This window comes from Magnolia sinica, chromosome 18, assembly GCF_029962835.1.
Source record: "Magnolia sinica isolate HGM2019 chromosome 18, MsV1, whole genome shotgun sequence".
Lineage (NCBI taxonomy): Eukaryota > Viridiplantae > Streptophyta > Magnoliopsida > Magnoliales > Magnoliaceae > Magnolia > Magnolia sinica.
The window spans coordinates 35,677,694-35,699,706 of record NC_080590.1 but is presented as its reverse complement, the minus strand read 5'-3'; the positions used below and the strand labels follow the sequence as shown (position 1 = coordinate 35,699,706).

The window sequence follows — 22,013 nt, the reverse complement described above, 5'->3', positions numbered from 1 at the left end:
CTAATGTGGATTAAAAACTTAAATGGGCCACGCGAGAGGAAACAGTGAATATTTAGTGACCACCGTTGATATATTTATATGGCTACAAAAGTTTTGTATTAGTATAAGTTTTTGGTGTTTTCACTTAATCCGGTGAAAATAACCTTATAAAGGGTTTCGATGGCATATAAACATCAATGTGGATCCTAGAAAGGTTTCAACGGTAAGAATTCCTTTCCCCACAGTTCACTGTTTCATCCTGTATGGCCCATTTGAGTTTTAGATACTCCTCGTTTTTTGTTGCACGCCTTAAAATGAGCTCTAAAAATGGAGGGACGGGTTGGATTTCTTACAAACATCACAGTGCCCCACCCACAATCCTTGCGCAGGAACTTCGGAAATCCGCGTCCGATCGGAACAGCGTGCGGAGCGGTCACGTGAGCACACGTGGGTCGCCACTGGGCAAGTCCAAAAACGCGGGAGTCCGCGGCGCGGTTTCCATCTCTATAGTTTCTAAAATCGAATACCAATTTTGTAATTTTCTGCTTAACCAAGGGCAAAAACTGAAAGAGGCTTTCTTCCCCAGCGGCGTAGCCTCCGGCCAAAACCTCTCGACTCAAAACCCTAGCCCTCCAATTCTCCAGTCTTCTCTCGAAAAACCCTAAATTCTCCCCACCCCATTCAAAAACCCTAAATTATCCCGACCCAATTCAAAAACCCTAATTCCCCAATTCCACAAACCCTAATTCTCCAAAACTGAGAAACCCTATTTCTCCCCCAAAATACTAAATCTCAAACATCCACTTCTCTCAGAAACCTAATTGTCCAAAACGCATGTATCAGAAACCATAATCTTCAAAAGCCATCTCTCCGAAACTCAAAACCCTTGAAACCCTTGAAACCCTAATCTCAAATCTCTTTCGATACTCAATTCGTCGATCTTTGCTTGAAAAATTCAATTCTCAAATCGATGCAGAAACCCAAAAAAATCTCTCCTTTCTCCAAAACTCCACAGCCCAAATCCTAATTCCTCGTCCGCTTCGGATTCTGCAATTCAAAGATCAATCAAAACCCTAGAAACGAACAATCAATGGAAGGCCATTCGGCCCATTCGACGGCCCCTGTCCGCTCTCGGAGCTCCCATTCTCCGTCTCCTTCCCACTCCGCCTCCGCCTCCGTCTGCAGCTCCGCTCACAAGCGCAAGCTCGCCTCCGACGACCACCACCCCCCATCAGCTGCTTTCCCCCCCTTCTCCTTCTCCGACACCCGTGACGGGGCCCTCACCTCCAACGACGACCTTGACAGCATCAGCGCCCGCGGCGCTGATGATTCCGACTCCGAGTCCGATCCCTCTGAGGATGTCATCGGCGACGAGGACGATGACGACGAAGACGACTCTATGCGGGCCTTCACGGCTGCCCGGCTGGAAAACAACATGGGGTCAAGGAACGTGAAGCCGCCCAAGTCAGAAAATTCGTCGGCAGCAAAAATTGATAGCTCAGGCCTGTCGGAGATTGGAAAGGAGGAACGGGGCCCCACTCAGTCGGTGGGGTCAGGGCAGGCGGGGACAGCGGTTGTGGGTTCAATTTCAGGGATTGTGGTGAAGGAGGACACAGTGAAGGGGATATTTACCGAGAATATACAGACCAGTGGTGCCTACAGTGCTAGAGAAGAGAGCTTGAAGAGAGAGGTATGGCTGAATTTGTTTCTCCTTTTCTTTTTTATACATTACATTTTCAGTTTCTGAATTTTTTAGGTTAGCTATACATGGTGTTCAGTGTGAGTTACCTTCCCAGCAACCACTCCTTACAGGTGGGACGTATCCTTGGGCCATCTAGAAATTTCATCTGTTGGGCCCCACCATGGATAGTATTGGAGCCGAAATCTCCTCAATTGGACAATAGAATCCATATGGTGGACCTTTCCATCTCAAAATTTTGTATGATCCATTGGCTATACTTGATTTTAATCCCACCTTTTAAAAAAATAAAATAAAATGAAAAGTCACGATTTATATTAAAAGATAAAGAGAAATACAGGGATAGCTTAACCGCTGAGGTAGTGGGACAACTGCACTCCAATAAACTGAAGATTATAGCCCTTTAGTTTTTCTCCATTAGAAGCCCACTCGACTACAAACCGCCTCGCTCTGAACGCTATGGATTCCGGGGAGTTTGAGACACCATTGAAACATATTCCATTCCTTTCTTCCCACATAGTCCACCAGAGAGCGAGGAGGGACATTCTCCATAAATCAGTCCTCTGTTTGCCCAATCTTGGACCATGCCAAGCCTTAAGGAGACTACCTGTCAAATTTGGGAAGGACCAGTGGATATCAAAACGGGAAAGAAGATCTGGCTAGATTCAACTGATGAAGGGACAATGAATGAAGAGATGGTCCACCGATTCTTCGCTCGCCATGCAACATAGACACACATTAGTGATAATCATACCCCTTTTTCTCAAATTATCAACTGTAAAGACCTTCTTTTTACCAACCAGCCAACCGAACCCCACTATCTTGGGAGGAGCTTTGTATTTCCAAACATGACTAGTTTGGGTCTCTTCTCCTATTGAGGAAGCCCTGTCAATGCTCCTATAGAAAGATTTAACTGAGAATTCTCTAGATTTGTCAATTTTCCAAACTAATCTGTCCATAGTAGACGGATCCTGCTTGACGTCTTGGATGCAATTAAGAAGGGCTACATATTATTCAACCTCATGATCATAGAGATTTCTTCTACATTCTGGATTCCACACCACTTCACCCCCAAGGACAAAATAGCATCCAACTACCACAATGGACTAATTGGAGGCAACGCGGAATATGTGCGGGAATTCGTCTTTCAATGCAGCATCGCCCACCCAGATATCGTGCCAGAATCGAGTACTATCACCTTTCCCTATCGCAACTCCTATCCTTTTCAGAACCTCCTCCTTTATGGATAGCACCCCTTTTCATACCGCCGAAGCTCTGTAATTGGATGCGTCCTTGGTCCACCAACTCCCCTTTCTTGACTAACGTATTCCAGAGGGTCCCGTCTTCTGTCCCTAGTCTCTAGGTCCATTTCCCTAAGAGGGCCCAATTCATATTCTTAAGATCTTTTATACCAGTCTCACCTTCTTGTACATGCTTGCACACATCCTTCCAATCGACCAAATGAAATTTCTTCTCTTCCTTACCATGCCATAGAAAATCTCTTTTTAGCTTTTCCAGTGTTGCCAGTGTCGAGGTCGGGATTTGAACATCGACATGAAGTATAGAGGGAGGTTTGAAAGAGCTGCCTTGATTAAAGTGATTCACCCACGTAGAGATAAGTATCTGCATTTCCATCTAGCTAAATTTGTCTCGAATCTGTCGATGGTCTTGTCCCAAAAGAATTTCGAGGGCTTTCCTATATAGAGTGAAAGGCCTACATAAGTGGTCGAGAGGCGGCCTATTGAACAATTGAAATACTCTGCGAAGAACGTTACCTCTTCTTTGTTCATATTCACCCCAAGCATCTCGGACTTTGTCATATTCACTCTTAGGCCCGAAACTGCCTCAAAACACCGAATAGTGGTTCGCAGATTACTAACTTTTTCCTGATTTGCTTCGCAGAATAGGAGTGTGTCATTTGCGAACTGAACATGAGATATCAGTATATCCATTCCTTCCACTCTGATACCGCTGATAATGCTTTCATCTTGACCTTTGTTCAACATTTTAGATAGGGCTTCTCCAACCACTAGGAAAAGGAAAGGAGATAACGGGTCTCCTTGGCGCAAACCCCTTGATCTCCTAAAAAAATCTTTAGGGGACCCATTCAGAAGGACCAAGAAAAAAATGGAGCCCACACATTCCCCCGTCCACCTTCTCCATCTATCCCCAAAGCCCATCCATTGTAACATATACTGAAGAAAGCCCCAATCTTCATGGTCGTCATATACCTTTTCTAGGTCGAGCTTGCATATTAAACCTTTTTCTCTGGATCCATGACTTGAGTCCAAGCATTCGTTCGCTATGAGTGCACTGTCGACGATTTGTCTTCCCGGGATGAATGCATTCTGATTATCAGAAATGATCTTTCCTATCACGTCTTGCAGTCGTGATGCCAAGACTTTTGCCAGAATCTTATAGGGGCCACTGATTAAATTGATTGGTCTAAAGTCTTTTAGCGAGTCCGCACCTGGAAACTTCGGAATTAGCATAACGAACGTTGCTCCAATGTCTTTTGATAATCTGCCTATGGTGTAGAATTCATTGACGAAATCCATGACATCAATCTTTAGGATTTCCCAGAAAGTTTGAAAAAAACTATCGGGAATCCGTCTGGTCTCGGGGCCTTATCTCCTCCTAATGCTTCCACTGCCCCTTTCACCACTTCCAACTAAAAAGGGGCTTCTAAGGCACTTGCTTCCTCTTCAGAAAGGCTGTCCACTTAGAGCTGATCCAACATTGTTCTTTTCCATTCTTCTCCACAAAGGAGATTGCTAAAGTAACGTATGGCCTTCTCTGATATTATCTGCTGGTCCTCTGTTCGACTCACATTGACAATCAAACTACTGATTTTGTTACTTCTTGCTCGAGCACTAGCTATATTGTGGAAAAATTTAGTGTTTTTATCTCATTCTTTAATCCACTTAATCCTCGCTCTTTGCCTCCATGAGATTTCATCCTCTAGCACCCTGGACGTATAGCTTTGGATTAACTGTAGCCTTCTGTACGACTTATCTGTTGCCATCGTGTTTGATTTTGCTTCAGTATCAGTAGATTGCAGCTCAGCTAGAATATCATCTGTTTCCTTTTCCCTTTTCCTCAGAACCACCTCTTTCCACAACTTTAACTTATCTTTCAGAAGCCTCAGTTTGCGGGTAAGTCTAAAACCTGCGTATCCTTCCACCTGAAATTCTCTCCACCACTCTCTTATGAGCTGATGAAAGCCTTCTATCTTCAGCCATGACATTTCGAATTTGAATGGCTTCGGGCCCCAATTGTTATCTTCTACTACGAGAATTAACGGACCGTGATTTGATGTTGGTCTCGGGAGGACGGTCTGCGATATCAGTGGGAAAAGTTCCAGCCATTCGGTCGACACCAGAAATCTATCCAACCTGGACATGATTGGATTCGTACGTCCGTTAGACCACGTGAATCTAGATACAAGTAGGGGAAGATCCACTAATTCTTGATCCTCGATCTAGAGCGAGAAACTGCGCATTCCAGGGGTTACCTTTCTACCATTTGACCTTTCTTTTGCGTATCGCATCATGTTGAAAATCTCCTCGTATGCACTAGGGGCTGTTAAACTTGTGTCTTGTAGCCTTCAATTCCTCCTAGAAGTCTTTTCTCTTTTCTTCTTCATTTGGGCCATAGGCTGAAGTGATGAGGCAAAAGAGATAAGAAGAAACGTTCTTTAGAATTACTGATATTGAGTACACTCCCTTCCAAGTATTCTTCAACGACCAGGCTGAAGATTTACAAGTTAACAGAATTCCTCCTGAACTGCCTTCAGCATCCAAAGCCAACCATTTCGCGTCTATCGCCTTCCGGAGAGTCCCTAGTAACTTGTCATTAAAATTTTGTACCTTTGTTTCCTGCATGCATATCACGTCCGGATTACTTCTCCTGCAAATATCTTCGATTACCCTTCTCTTTTGTTTGGACCCCACTCCTCACCTTCCATGATACGATCTTCATATAGGAACATATCTACCTCGTGAAACTTTGTGACCCTTTATTGAACAGAGATCTGCTGAACTTCATGGGGCTGGTTGTAATACTTTGTATCTCCTTAATGCTGCCCGCTTTATTGTGGAATTTTCCAGGAGATCTTGTTCCTAGCAAAGGTCTGCCACGGGTCTTGACACAGTGGAATAGAGCTACATAATCTTCTGGATGATCTCCGAATGATAGCCCTATGGATCTTCCTACATGGCCCATTGCGTCTCTTATCCATTTCTTTTTTGGTATTATGTTGATTAACTTTACCCTCTGCTCTTCGAAATCCGCCCTTGCTAGTTGATCAGCCTGCATTTCTTCTGTCGTTGTTCCCAACCTGAACTGTAGAGGTTCTGCTTTGATCACCTCTTCACCGATTTCTTCCTAGAATAAGGATGCTAGAGCTTGACCCGACGCTGTATCCCTTGATGACACGGAGCGAGGTGATGATGTAGAGCGGTTCGCAGACAGTTTCATGGCCAAGATGGATCAAAAAAGGCTCGTTCGACGACAGAAGTCATCAAGACCGTCAGAACCTTAAAACAGGCATATCTCGCAAACTAGAATGAGGTACTTGACGTACCATATATGATTTTGGGGTAGGACGAGCTACTTTAGTCGATGCCGAATTTGCGAGATTCCATCATATCGACGGCCGAACTCTATTTTTAATTCCGTTTTTACTATAAATAGTAAGTTTTAGTTTGATTATAACTCTTCATCCGTTGGGCTTTAGGAGTTGTGCCCAACGTGAATAGTGTTTAGAAAAATTAGGAGAATAACGCAGTTAAGCCACATAGGACACTTACTATAAATAGAAAATTTACTATTTATAGTAAGTTACGAATTTTAGGGAGTTTTAGTTATAGTTTAATTCTTAAACTTCTTCCTAGTCTTAGTATCCTTATTTAAAGGGTTGTAGACTCGTTTATTTCATCTATCAATCAATCAATCGAATTACGAATTTATTTCTATTCTTCTTGCTTTCTTTCCTCATGGATTCGAGAAGTCTCTGTGAGGAGTCCAGAGAAACTCCGTGGATTCAGAGTGGTTATCTTTGAGGAAGACGGTGATCAACCTCATCACGTTTATCCCTGCGTCAATTGGTGTCAAAGCAAGGATTTTCCTCGGGCCAATGGCAAACAATGAAGGTATGAACCAAAATCCTGTGGACGGTGATCCACAGATTTATTATCTTTTGGAAAGAATAGAAGCTTTCCACCGGGAGAGTCAGTTGACCATGCAAGGGCTGCAAGCAACCCTCAACTGTATTGTGGATGCGCTAATTCCGCTCTGAGCTCAAAGCGATGCTCAACCGCCCGTGGTTGCTGTATGGCACAACCCCGATTTCTGTAGAGCACTACCAGTGGTGAATCGTAGGCCTACACCAGATAATGCGAGTTCTAGCGACGAGGACCTCGATGATAGCTTTGCCCGACGACCAGTCCATAGAGGAGATCGTTTAGATCGTGTTGAAAGAGACTATCGAGGTAAGGCCAAACTTCTTAGTTTTAATGGATTATTATGTATAAAAGATTTCCTCGACTGGCTTGTCAAAGTAGAACGATATTTCAATTACATGGATGTGCCAGAGCATAAAAAGGTGAAGTTAGTAGCTTTCAAATTAAAATTCGATGCTTCTGCATGGTGGGAGCAATTACAATTCTCACGTGCCCGATAGAACAAGGCTCCCATCTCATCATGGTCATGAATGACACGCCTTCTTCGATCACGATTCCTCTCTAGTGATTACGAGCAAATATTATTCCAGTGATACCAAAATTGCCGACGGGGGAATCGAACCGTCATAGATTACACTGAAGAATTTCAGTGGTTGGTAACACGAAACATCTGTCAGAAACAAAATCACAGAAGGTAGCAAGATTTATAGGTGAGTTACGATCAACGATTCAAGACCAAGTTCAGATGCACCTAGTTAGGACCGTGGATGAAGTAGTTTAGTTGGTAGGTAGGGCAGAAACATAGCTTGTAAGAGTTCCTATTCAGCCTTACCCTTCAACTCTGCCCCCCATGACGGGTCCCACTCAGGATTTAGAACTGACATGAGAAAAAGAACTAATAGCAGGACATCCTCAACCTTCTGCAACCAGTGGGAGCGGCCCATCTAAGCTTCAATGCCCCACAACCCACTTGACCATTAACAAAGGGGGTACTGAAAGTGAGGCCACAGAAGAAGACCCTGGCTTTGATGAAGATGAACAAGCCACTGAGGAAAGAGCATATGGCGATGAATGGACAAGCGAGGATCGTGGCGAATCTCCAGTTGTGAGGCGATTACTGTACACCTCACAGAAGGAATTACATCCACAACGACACAATATATTCTGTATGCGGTGCATCGTCAACGACAATGTCTGTCATGTAATTATAGACAGTGGCAAGAGCGAGAACATCATCTCAAGAGTGATGGTGGACAAGTTGCAGCTACCAACAACAAAACATTATTCCCCGTACTCAATTGGCTGGATAAAAAAAAGTGAACGAGACCAAGGTAACTAAACAATCCACTGTCTCGTTTTCAATTGGTAAAACTTATAAAGATCAAATACTTTGTGACGTAGTAGATATGGAAGCATGCCATATATTACTCGGTCGACCATGTCAGTCAGACCGTGATGCGACCCACTGAGGACGAGACAATGTTTACGTCTTCGTTAAGGACGGTCGAAAGATAATCATTGCCCCTATGGCACTAGAGAAACACCCCAAAGCTTCTAAAGTGGAGGGGAGCTCCCTCTTAACCATTTGAGGTTTCGTGGAGGAATCCAAGGAAGCCGACGAGGTATACCTCGTAGTGGTAAAGGGTGATGAATCGAAACCTTTAGACATCCCTCCAAGTTTAAGGCCTTTCCTGAACGAATTTAAAGAAGTCCGGCCCGAAGATTTACTCGATGGATTGCCTCCCATGAGGGACATCCAACATCACATAGGCCTTGTCCTTGGGGCTAGCTTGTCCAACGTCGTCACTGCTAGGTGAGTCAGAAAGAATGTTAGATCTTGAAGGCAGGAGTGAAGGAACCGATCGATACTAGTCAAGTCAAGTTAAGGAGAGCATAAGTACATGTATTGTATCAACTCAAGAGACTAATGCCAAGTACTAGAAAAGGGCTAATAAACATCAGCATCAAAAGTTATCTCAGAATCATCGAGGATGAGTTTTTTCTTTCCAAGCAAGAGGGTCTGATGTAGAACGTGTCACAAATACATTCCTAGTATGGTTGGACCAAAAGAAGGTGGACCGTAAATTGATCATAACTTTTGATCTGGGTATTGTTACGACGCACCAGACCGAGTATTAAGGACTGAAGCAGCACGAGAACTCGAGGACGAGTTCTTTTGAAGTGGAGGGGACTGATGTAGAGCGGGTCGTGGACAGTTTCATGGCCAAGATGGATCAGAAAAGGCCCGGTCGACAATAGAAGTCATCAAGACCGTCAGAACCTTAAAACAGGCATATTTCGCAAACCGGAATGAGTTACTCAACGTACCGTATATGATTTTGGGGTAGGACTAGCTACTTTAGCCAACCAACCTGGCTATGCCGGGTTGCCCATGCCGAATTTGCGAGATTCCATCATATCGACGGCTGAATTCTATGTTTAATTCCGTATTTACTATAAATAGTAAGTTTTAGTTTGATTATAACTCTTCATTCGTTGGACTTTAGGAGTTGTGCCCAACATGAAAAGTGTTTAGAAAAATTAGGAGAATAACGTGGTTAAGCCACATAGGACACTTACTATAAATAGAAAATTTACTATTTATAGTAAGTTATGAATTTTAGGGAGTTTCAGTTATAGTTTAATTCTTAAACTTCTTCATAGTCTTGGTATCCCTATTTAAAGGGTTGTAGACTCATTTATTTCTTCAATCAATCAATCAATCAAATTACGAATTTATTAGAATTTATTTCTATTCTTCTTGCTTTCTTTCCTCGTGGATTCGAGAAGTCTCTGTGAGGAGTCCAGAGAAACTCCATGGATTCTGAGTAGTTATCCTTGAGGAAGACGGTGATCGACCTCATCACGTTCATCCCTGCGTCAGGTGATAAACATTCTGGAGTTTCCGCACATTTCGAGTGCCAAGGGAGAAGCTCTATATCAGATGTAAGAGAGGCGTTCTCGTCCAATGTGAGTGCAAAATCTTCACTTGAGGGGATATTGCTATCTGCACGTACTGGACCATACCTACCCTTTATATTAGGAAGAGGTCCTCGCACATGTGGATTGAGGTTCCAGATCATCCCATCTTGAATCGGGCGGGGGAGTACACCAACACGTGTCTCTGGCTCTCTGAGATGTGTGTTTGAATCGGAGACTTCCAAAGAACCCGATATTGAGACAATATGCCGGTTTGGATCAGCTTCCACATCTGACAAGGGGTCGAGATTCACCCTCGCTAGCCTTGATGGTTCCAGACCACCCGAACCGAGGCCGGATGAGGTTACTTGATATAGGTTCGGCTCCCGATCCTCTCGTACACATTCTCTCTCCTCTCCGAAGCACCCACGTGTATTGTTGGCTCCGAGAGACTGACGAAAGTTGATCTTCTTCGATACGACAGGGATTCGATGAGGATACGATCTCCTCTCCTCCGTCCGCGTGGACGAAGGAGATTGAAGCTGGCTCTCTCTTGAGGGGCGTGAGTTAATATCTGGGGAAACGTTGCCACGCATCACGGTAATGTACCTGCTACAATCAGCGACATAATGACCTTTTGCTATTTGATGACACCTATTGAACGAGGCATTTGGTACTCCTGCGGTGTGCCAACGTTGTGGTCCTTCCACAGTTAGGGCAGACTTTGCTCCTGCTGCCGATGGTGCTATCTCCTTGATTTTCCAAAGATCTCCCCATCGAGGAACGGGATCATCCTTTTCCTCCTTTTGAACTGGCAAACGAAGATACCTATCGTCGACGAATACTTGAATGCGTGATGGCAAAATCTCTTCCCTCTTCCGCCTAACCCTGACCCTTATCACTCCTATCTCCTCTCCCTGCTTTGTCTTTGGGTCCAATTCTATTATCTTTCCCCAGACATGAAGCTGCTGATATAAAATGGTCTTCATTCCAAAGTTCCAAAGGAATTGACCAGATTAGCATCCAAATGTCTTCCATTCTGAACAGTGAGAACTCATCCCAGCTTAGAATTTTGCTTACTGGACCATCTTTGTGCAACACTCCTGCCATAATAATTAAGTTTGGATAAAGTTCTACACTCAACCGAATCCAGAGCTCACTATATCCAATCGGTTGTATGACATACATCTCCGGAGTAATCCTACAACATTCATCTATCCAGCCTCTGACCTATGTGATCGATGCTCCTTCTTTGGTTATCACCACCAGCGATCCCTGCAACGATTGTTTTGATCTTTCGAGCATTTCTTGATTTATATGCACCACCAACTCTCGCCCTTCCTTTCCTCTTTTCACTCCTCTGGCTGATTCTGTCAGTTTTTCGATTCCATCCGGATTTGCTAGCCGTTCTTTTTGTCTCGATGACCCATTTGATAACACCTCCTTGAAAGAGGGAATATTACGGGTTGGTGAAGTACCTTTCTCCTTCTGTGAGTAACGCTCTCTTCTAGTGTCAATTTGAGATACCTTGTTTTTTTTGCATTTGGGATGCTCCTCTATTTTTCTAGTTTAGCTCCGGGCTGAACCTCGCCCTCTGAACTAGGAGCTTTACCCCTCTGAAGCTTTCACCATGTAGCATCTGTACCGCCCTTGTTAACTCTTCCTCTGAACTCATCCTTACTAGCGCAAAACCCCTACATGTTCCACTGGCCTTATTCCTTGGTAACACCACATCCATCACTGCTTCGGCCCGACCAAACACTCCTGAGAAGTTTACATGGAGCCATCCTTCTGGGAATCCCTTGACAAACAACGCTGGGTAGCTTGATAGGTGTTTGTTCTTTCTATTGTTCTGCTTACCTTCCCTTTTTCTACCTTTAACATATTTCCATTCTCCTGCTGCCTCTTCGTTCGAACCGTTTGATTTTTCTCTTACATCCTCGTCGTATATTTGTCCTAATGGGTTTCCGGCCGGGCACAACACTTCTCCAACATCAAGATTCATCTCCAACCAAAGAGTTTTGACAATGTTTCCAACAACAACAATACATTAGGTGATACAACCGATATATCCAATGCGATAACTGATACGTATCTGTATCCCAAGGGTGTGATATATAATGCAATACCCCACCGTTTGTGAGCCAAGTATCAGATTGATAGGATTTTTGGACGGGCAATTCTTTAGAGTGTCACCATTCGAAAGGCCCATTAGATGAACAACAGTTCGGATCACCAAAAGATGGTAATACCCATGCAGGATGTTAGTGCCCAAACGAAGGTGCCGTTTAGTTTCAGAATGAATGATGTAGGAAGTGAAACTGAATTTGAGTTTTGGATTTTTGTGAAAATGAAGTCTTCCATTCACTTTTGTACCTATGGGAGCGGGCAGGAGGAGGGAGAGGAGGGGGAGGAGGAGCAGGCAATTAGGAGGAGAGGCTATACACTTTATGTTGGATTGTCTAATGAGAAATGATGGGAGAAGTTTGCTAAGCAAGGCAATTTTATGTCTAATCTCATTAATTGTTTTGAAATGGGTACTTGTCTCTAGAAAGAGGTTTGCTCATTTTACATTGGATTGTCTAATGCAGGAGGGAATGGATCTATTTGCAACAAAAAGTTAGTACATCGTAGGGAAAAGGTGTCATATGGAGTACCTTGTTTGTGTAATATGGAAGGCTTAGTTGAAAAGTGACAACAATTGGTTGTTCTGGTAAGGATACTAAGAAAAAGCAAGCGTGTGGTAAGATTGGGGGTTTGAGATGAACAATCCTTCGTGGAATGTGTTGGGAGGCCCCTAAAAAAGGCTGTGAGTGGAAGAAGGTTGCAAGATACAAAAGGCATGGATTGATGCCTTCCAAGAAATGAAGGTTCAAACGATGGATTGTAAGCTAATTCAGATTTTTATGGTGAGCTCTCAAGTGTGGTTGGAGCATGGTTGGGTGCGGTTAGGGCATCTGGAGGGGTAGAGTTACAGTGTCCTGATTCCTTGTCTAGAGAAGACGAGTCGATTGGAACCTATTCGGTGCCTGTGCTAGAGAACAAAGTCATGTGCAAAGTTGGATAGCATCATGGATCATTGTAATGGTATGTGGTGAGTGGAAGGGGATTAATGTTGTTCATTTCTTTTGGAACTAGGAACAAGCAATGTTTTAAATATCAATGATGTCAGCCGATATATCCCACGATATATCTTGTATCCCACCTGATGCAGGACATGAAAATTAAATATGATATGCGAGATTTCAGGCTTAAGATCACGTTAGTTCAGAAACAATTACACAAATTCCATATCTCACATGAAAGTCCAAACATTCAATTAAGGGGAATTTATGCGGGTCCAGGCCTACACATGATAGGGCTGGATCAATAAAAATTATGAACCAAACGATACTCAAAGATAAGAAATAATCATCCACACATGCATAGTAATCAGTCCCTAATCCAAGTGATTCATCGATTTCAAATCAAAGAACCCTAGGGTAAGAAAAGGGGCATAAAATTGGGGATTTGAGTAATTTAGGGTTAGGTTTAGGGATTTTGGGTGAAAGCAGAGTGAAAGAGAGGAGAGAGACGAACCAGAGAAGTATCGCACACGTGGACAACAACAATGGCCCAGACGCACGTGCGTGTGATCACGGCCGCACGTGTGTGGGGCCCACTATTCAGAAAAAGGCCACCTTGGCCCTGGTCGGCTAGGGATGGACTCCAAAACCTCTAAATCTCAGCTCGATCCGATGTACGGTTTGTGCGTGGTGCTCCGTCGAAGTTTCAGCCCTCTTGTAGGGACAGATTCTGAAATTCTGATGTGGAAGGAGAATTGCTGCAATAGATGATTGATTCGAAGTATAGATGATGGGGTGAGATGAGAAGAAAGGATGGTAGAAGATGGGTAGTAGAGATGACAATGGTTGGGGGCGAATTGGGATAGATGTGGCTTTGCACCACTGTAGTTAACCCTTCGATGAAGGGAGAGCTTTGCACCCAATTAGGCTTCACAACTCAAAGAGTAGGAAAACGCAGAATTTTAATTAATCTTCAATGAATGAAAAGAACTACAAGGGGTGCCTATTTGTAGGAAAATCCTATACCCCAACACTCGCACCATGTGTGCAACCTATTACTTGGCGATGAAGTAAACTAAAATAAAAACCAAACAAAGAAATCTAAAGCGTTCACGATGTTCTAAATAATAACAATAAGCAAAACCTAAAATATGAAATCAATCCGACTAGCGGGCCATGATCATGAGATCCCATGATGGGCTTTTCTTGATTATCGAGACCATTTTTTTGAACAAAAACTCCGTCTTCTAGCATGGGGGCCCTCCCTGGACATCGTCATCGATCCAGATCGACGGTGGGGCCCTCCTTCGTGTGTACATGCGTAGGGGGCGGCGTGCGTGCGCGTGATGTCCCCATCACCACCCGTGCGATACGAAATGCATAGGTAGTGCCGATATATCCCACACGTTCGATCCAAAGAGCAATTTTAATTTCCGATCCCTTTTTATGTTAAAACTATGTTAAATCAGTGTCAAATGGTTACAAATCCATAGGTTCTTCATGTTTTGCATGAAAACTCCATGTTTTTTTTTTTTTTTCTCGAAAATTTCCTTCATCCAGCTGTCAATTGAGACTAATTTTGAAGCGCTTAGAAGTATTTGATGAAATGATCATCACATACACTCTAATTTCGAAATTTGAGTGTAGGTGGTCCGATTTGGGGAAATTTTGGGAAAATTCGAACTTTTCCCAATTTCTCCCAAATTGCTAGCAATGCTGCACTCTAAACATGATATCAAGTATGTATGAGGGCTGATCTACTGATTTGTTAAGTCCTTGTCAATTTTCGAAAAATAAAAATCATTTTTTAATTAAAATTATTAACATATTAATTTTTTTCGAAATTTTCCTTCAACCAGCTGTCAATTGGAGATAAACAATGGAAACAAACAAACTTAGAAATTGGATGGTCAGTACAAGAACGTTTGCACAGACGAATTGCTTATACAAATGCAGACTATAACACCAATATCCTCTTTGAGACGCATTTTATTTCTTGAGGATTAACCTTACCAATCCCACACATAGCAAATGAACAAGACTAACGCATCCAAAACTTTTTGTGGCAAGGAAGCATATGGAAACAACACAAAGTGAGGTGATTGATCAGCAAGGATTCCAAAACGGTTACATAACGGCCATTTTGTAAGGGTAATGGTGGTAACTGTTACGCTTTATGAGGTTGTTACAACTGTAATGGAAAAATTGATCCGTAATGGCCTTGTGACGGGTCTATGACAGGGCCAAAATAGGTTTTGTCAAAAATAAAAAATAAAAAATGGTCGTTACGGCTCGTATCGTAATGTTAACAGTGGTGGCTGTTATGACTACCATTACCGTTATGGCATACCCTGCCGACTAGTCAAAACCGAGGAAGAAAGTCTATTAATAAAATAACATGCAGTCAAAACTGCATCACTCTAGTAAGTTTTGGATCATTCATATGTAATGCCCTAGCAACCTCAATTGTCTATTTTTACTTTTTGCAACTCTGTTTTATTGAGTATGAATGGAGGTCTGATGTAAAATTCTATGACAAGCAAGATGAGACTTGAATGATTAAGACAAATATTCTTTCGCATTATCAAAATGTAAAACACACTTTTGAGCCAAATTGAATTTTCTAAATTGGTATGTGCCCATCCTCTTTTCGAAAGGTCGGATATCTTCTTCTTCTCTTTAGATTGTAGTATTTATGCCCTCATTAAATGGGATTCTTATTCACGTCCGAACTTTGCTTTGTTTGTTATATGCCCTTGAAGGGATTGTGGAGTATTCTTTCCTCCCCTTTTTTATGTTTTATGTTGACTTTGGCCTAATGCACTCTTCTGTCTTCTGCATAATTCCTGGTTCCTGCAACCATTTTCCTGAAATGTGTCTCCTATTAGTTGCACCCATGTGCATTTTAAAGGTTCTAAAGCACGTTGAGATTATCGAATATAAAAATTGTGAGTTTGGTGAGACGTGCAGCATAGTAGGAGGTGTTTAGATGTAGAAGTATCAACACACTTGTTTTCATTTAAAAAAATTTCACAACATTGTTGGGCCCATCTAGACCATTTCTTGAGTAATTCTTTGATACCGGAATGGACTTTTTAAAATGTTCTTTTTTAGTTGAGCAATAACTAGGAATAGCATATCTGTTTTGTTTTACCTGAAATTTATTTAACTATTTTGGGTTCCTCACAGGAGGATGCAGGAAGACTCAAGTTTGTATGCTTTGCAAATGATGGGGTTGATGAGCATATGATATGGTATTTATTTATCTCTAGAAGACAATGTATTAAAAAACGGTTACGTAATAGCCGTTATGGGGCCGTAACAGATGTTACGGAAAAAATGGCATGTAACGGCCATTAGGAGGCTGATACAGTTTTTTTTTTTTTTTCCAAAAAAGAAGAAGAAGGCTGTAATGGCTATTACAGGGGCCATAATGACCCATATCGTGACGCTAATGGCGGTGGCTGTTATGGCCACCATTACTGTTATTGAATACCTTGCTAGAAGACCATTTGTGTAGAACCTAATTATTTTTGCGACTATTTTATACACTCCTCACTGCAATTTTAATTTTTTATAATATTTGTTTGCAATAGGTTGATAGGATTGAAGAATATCTTTGCTAGACAACTACCTAATATGCCCAAGGAATACATTGTTCGTCTTGTTATGGACAGGTACGCATCATGAATATACTTGTTTTCCAGAAATAATTGTGGAATGTAAACTAGTAGCCATGTCACTTGCATGATTGGTTGTTTGATATATGATTTGCCCACCATTTGTTTATACTTTTGTACAAGATTATGAATGAACCCTTATTATCATTATTTTTGTTTTATTAATAGCCTTGTCCTTGCTTCGTGAATCAAATTCACACATCCTGTTTCACCACTCACTCCTTAAGGACCCCATCCTTTGTAAGATATTTTTATTTACGGAATTCATGTCTCATATATGGGAGTTTAAGTTCCTCATGTAACAATTTGATGTTCTTTGACTAGGGCAACTGGTATTGTTAACATGCTGAACCACCATTGCTATGGGCAATTGCCCAGAAGTTGTGTTGATCGGATGATCCTATCCGTTCTATTACTGCATGTTTTTGCCATTGAATGTGTATCATTGCTAATCTTTTTAACTGTCATTCTGTAGGTCACTCATATGATGACTTGGTCCATCCACTGTGATTTTATTACTTAAGGTCCATTCACATTTTGGCCTACCAGATCAACGGTGCTAATCCCTCGAGAGGCCCCAACCATATGCACATGTACTTTGTGATGAGAGGGGCAGGGAGGGAAAAATGGTAATCTATCCATACATCTAAGGAGAGCCTTGCAGAGTGAACTTTTCACTGGAAATCATGGAGTTGTCCATTTAACAACTGTCATGGCCAACCTAATCCAAACATGGGAATGTTTCCTTCATGGAAGATTAGGATTGAGTATAGCTGCACCCATTGATTGCACCATTGATAGTATCGGCCGATACTATTGATATCACACAATGCTGATACAAAACTGGGCTATAATTGGGAAACTCCCAGTATTGGTTGATATATCACAATGTATCAACGGTATATCGTTACATTGCGATATTATGAAAATATCGCTGTTGTAAGTTCCCTGATATCGTTGATACATATCACACGTATCGATACATATCAACAATATCGCATTTGCATTGGTCCTCTTCCGAAAATTTTGGACAGTTCGCCAAAAATTCACAAGAAAACTTCTTTTTTTTTTTCCGTAGAATTTTATTTATTTTACCGGGATTACATTAGTAGGGTGATTTCAACCAATCCTTTTTCATTCATTATGAGAGAAAAGGGGATTGGCATGCGGATATCGAGATTGGAGAGCGTGTGATATCAAAAACCCAATTGGTGAGTTTTTTTTTTTCAAAAAAACTGTTTTCTTTTATTTAAATTGCTTGGAATCTATGGAATGAAGTTAGTGATGCATGATTTTCGATGTTTCTCATGCTCAATCATGGACTTAAACCTTTGGTTTTCGAATTTGGGAAAAATGGAGGAATTTAGGGATAATTTGAAATTTCCCGGATTTCACCCTTTTGACTTGCATAGTGTGTGGAAAAATTATGCGAGAGGGCTTGGCTTGGAGGCCGATCTATAGATTGATGGAACTTTTTGGAATTAAAAATATTGATAAATAAATAAATTATTTTTTTTTGAAAAAATTATATTGACTAGATGTTATTTGTGCGTTATATTTATTTATTTATGAGTTTATGTTGATCTTAACATTAGCTACACATTTATTTATTTTCAAGAATAAATTTATTTTTTTAAAATTATTGAAAACAATTATATATATATATATATATATATATATATAAAAAAAATAAATGCACTATACATTATTGGACAAATTTGGCTTTTGAATGTATTGGTTATGTTTTCGTACATGTCTTCTATGATTTAAATTATATAAACTGATTTTGAATGTAATTGCATCACTTCTGTTGGAAAGTGCATAATTGTTTATGACCCTATATGAAAGAAATTTATCATGTGTACTTGTTTTATATATATAGATATATATATATATATATATATATATATATATATATATATATATATATATATATATATATATATATATATATATATATATATAGATAAAATGATCTTTTGAGTTCTAAGTGTTTACTAATGTCTTTTTTAACATACCTTGAAGTTCCATTGAAAAATTCGACCAATTTCCCAATGTTTCTTAAAAACGGTGATACGTTATGCGATACATGTGATATTTCTCATGCAATACTCAACATGTTTCCATACCTGTGCGATACATGGGTCAATGCCAATATTGAAAGCACTGGGTCAGCAACTCAACCCTATGACATTGCTTCTCAAGATCAAGTTGAAGCATTTCACCTTGAAAGTGCAACTTGTAAGTTGTGTCAACTGCAAAGAAGCTCGTTGGAGATTAGGAAGCACTCCATTTCTCTCAGCTGCCAGGAGAGGACATTTATGATAGTCCTTCACTTAGCTGTAGGATCCTTCTAACTAGGTCTCACTCCCACTTAAAATCCTGCTTTAGAATCATGCTCCCACTCCTGCTTCTAGCCATATGTACTTGAAAATATTTCGAAAAGGACAATTCCCTGCAGACCGCACTCGAATCTATTACCACTTCACTTCAGGCTTCGTGCAACTATAGCCTGCTGCCCACGAACATTCTGAACTTGGGAATTCTCTGATATCTGTTGTGTTAGTAGTCTCAAAGTGCAAGCAAAATGGAGCTTTAGTGCTTTATTGATTGTAAGTTCAAAGATGGTCATTGGGTAGTGGGAATCCATTTGCTTCAGGTACCTTGCCCTTGTTGGACTTGAATTCCCCACCATGACCCTGAAAAGAAAACCCATTCCAATAAACTGCAGATGTCTGGTTGTGTGGCAGGAAACTGGCCTTCAGAAGAACCGGTCCATGTTATGTCTATATAGGTTACAAGAGAAACCCATGACCAAATTTTCCTACCCCATGTCAAAATCCTTACAATCGATAGTTGTATTCTGTATTGTGTTATGCATAGCCCCCCTCACAGTAGGGTGATGGAAGAAATTTGTGTTCCTGGCCCCAAGTTATTGCCACAACGATTTGGATTGATGTCTTCAGAAAATCTTATCACGTTCCTCAATCTTGAGAAGATCCTGCTTCATTTAGAGCTGCTTGGACAACTAACTAGATGATAATGAGTCTCCCCTCAGTTAATACTTGAAAACAGCTTTTCTTTTTTAACATATGGTTACATGCAGCTGCTTCTGTTTCTAAATTTGTGAATTTAGATGCTCTTGCTCATAAAATAGCTTGTTTTTTGATGTTTTCTCTTGCCACTAGCCCCAGCTATAGCTTTTTCTGCTTCTGGTAACTAATATTCTATTGCCTGAAGAACAGATTTTGATATCAACCTAATTAATTTCATGTTGGCTGTTCAGATTAGTTTCTTTCTAATTATTAAGAAAAAATAAACAAAGAATCACTGCTTGGTTAACGCGTTTCTTTTTTACTCAAGGCTTTAGTAAAATCTGCCACATTACAAAGTACACTAATGTATTCTTTGATTTATTCTTTATTCTTTCTTTCCTTCTAGGCTGCCTACTCCATTGGCATTTTTAATTACTTTGATGTACATGTTATTCATACTTGAACAATTGCAGAAGCCACAAATCCGTGATGGTAATCAGGCATAATCAGGTTGTTGGTGGCATAACATACCGTCCATATGTCAGGTATAACAGATGTTCATGTTATATAATTCATCGGTTTCTTCATCATGCATCATATTTGGCATTGAAGGAGGTACTTTTGAAATCATGGACGATTTTGGTACTAGAGTTGTCTATTATACCCTCTTACGAAGAGAGTTGTCTACATCTCGGGTCCAGCTTTGTGATCCAAATATTATTGTGGACCCCATGTGGATAGAGATAGTCCAAAAATTCTCCCGTCAGGTGATGCTAACTATCTTGTTATGCCCCTTCCAAATGACAACCATTGGTTGCAGTTGTCCATTTTTGTTGATCTTCTAGGATCATTTGATAGGGGAGATCAGGGCACAAATCTGATGGTTAGGATCATCCAATGAGAAGATTATTAGAGTATCCACAACCGGATGAACTCACCTATGGACGATTTTGAAACTAGAGTTGTTTATCTTACTTATCTACGAGTAGATGATATCTACAATGTACAATCTAGCATTTGTTCAGCCCAATAAACTGTACATGTGGGTGGGCCCCAGGCTTGGTCATCCAAGCATTTTCATATGGTGGGACTGATGGGATGGAGGTCCTCCAAAAAATAATCTCCATTGGGTCAAAATACCAGTCTGATTGTGCCCCTGTTGAATGTGGACATTTGCTTGCAATTATCCATAGTCAATTCATAGGGGCACCAGATACATGGCTTAGGTTATCGGAAGGTGCTCCCACCTGTCCCATTGCACAGTTGGAAAATAAAGAAGCTACTTTGGATCAATTGTCTCACCATATCTAGTGCAAATACGAACCACTTTATCTATTTTCCATCCATTGTGCCCCTGCATGCACTGGAGCAATTGTTTTGTTCATTTTTAGTGTTTAACAGCCTTCCCTTGATCAAGTTGGAGGAGGCTGGTGAACACGGGTGGCAATGGGACAGGTTTGGGCCGGGCCAGGCTAGGCCCAGATGGCTCGATGCTTAGGAGTTGAGGCCTGATCCTGGGCATGGCCTAGCACCATAGTCAATAGGACTAAGCTCAATCTTGAGAAAATTTGGTTGGGCCTGGGCCTAGTCCTGGAAATTGCTACAATCCATATTTTCCACTTGAATGTTCCTAATCCATCCATTGATCAAGTGGTCCACACATGCATAATTAAAGACATTAGAGGAATGAAACCAATGGTCTGTTCAAGATGCATGCTTTGCCTAGCCAAGGTGGGAATGGGACATTTTTAGGATTTAACAGACGTACATATGAAGTCGGGTTGGGCTGGGATGGGCTGAAATGACTGAGCCCAAGGTCGGCCCAGAAATTGTTTGGGCCTCGCAGCAGGTCCAAGCCTGGTCCAAAGCTGAGTCGGGCTCATTGCCACCTTATTGGGGAAGCAAGGTTTGAACAAGTAGATTTCAAGATGACTACATATGAGGTTTTGTCTTATAGCAAGGTTTTGAATAACGGTATTGGTGGGTGTATTGGCTGGGCCCAAAAATGAGACAATCCGGGTGTATCGGAGCTGTATCGGTGGTGGTTTTTTTTTTTTTCTTTTGGCACAAAATAAATTTTCGGAAAAAATAGGAAAAATGTAAACAGCAAATTATCAATTTTGAACATGTATTCAATGATGCATCATACCATTCTTTGATAAGAATGCTGCCTGTCAGCTTGACCTGCTGAAAGTCTACCAAATAGGTCATAATAGAATACAAATCAAGCATGGTTTCGTGGATTAGAGCCCATTACATATGAATACAACAAAAAGTGATGGCTTAACCCTTCTTCTGATATTTCCCAAATGGATCCACTCTGCTTCAATTCATCAAATCCCTCTCAAATCTGTCTTTTGATCCTCAAAATAGGCCTAGATCTAGTCAAAATTTAGTTTCTTAGTGTCCTTCATGGTTAAAATGAAGGAAGAACATGAAACGAGAGAAATTTT

At 41.2% G+C, this 22,013-nt stretch overlaps 1 protein-coding gene across 4 annotated transcripts in view; it reads left to right on the top strand.

Annotated features, from left to right (window-relative positions):
• Positions 1-470: 470 nt before the first annotated feature.
• LOC131233920 (histone acetyltransferase GCN5) overlaps positions 471-22,013 on the top strand; it is a 64,641-nt gene continuing 43,098 nt past the window's right edge. For 3 of the 4 annotated variants that reach the window (XM_058230781.1, XM_058230782.1, XM_058230780.1), the window contains exons 1-4: positions 472-1,669; positions 16,035-16,099; positions 16,442-16,522; positions 20,034-20,105. In XM_058230781.1, coding sequence (XP_058086764.1) covers positions 1,070-1,669; positions 16,035-16,099; positions 16,442-16,522; positions 20,034-20,105 — 818 coding nt within the window. In that variant the 5' untranslated portion in view covers positions 472-1,069. Of the gene's footprint in view, positions 1,670-16,034; positions 16,100-16,441; positions 16,523-20,033; positions 20,106-22,013 lie in introns of all 4 variants that reach the window. The other variant, XM_058230784.1, reaches the window with a different exon arrangement.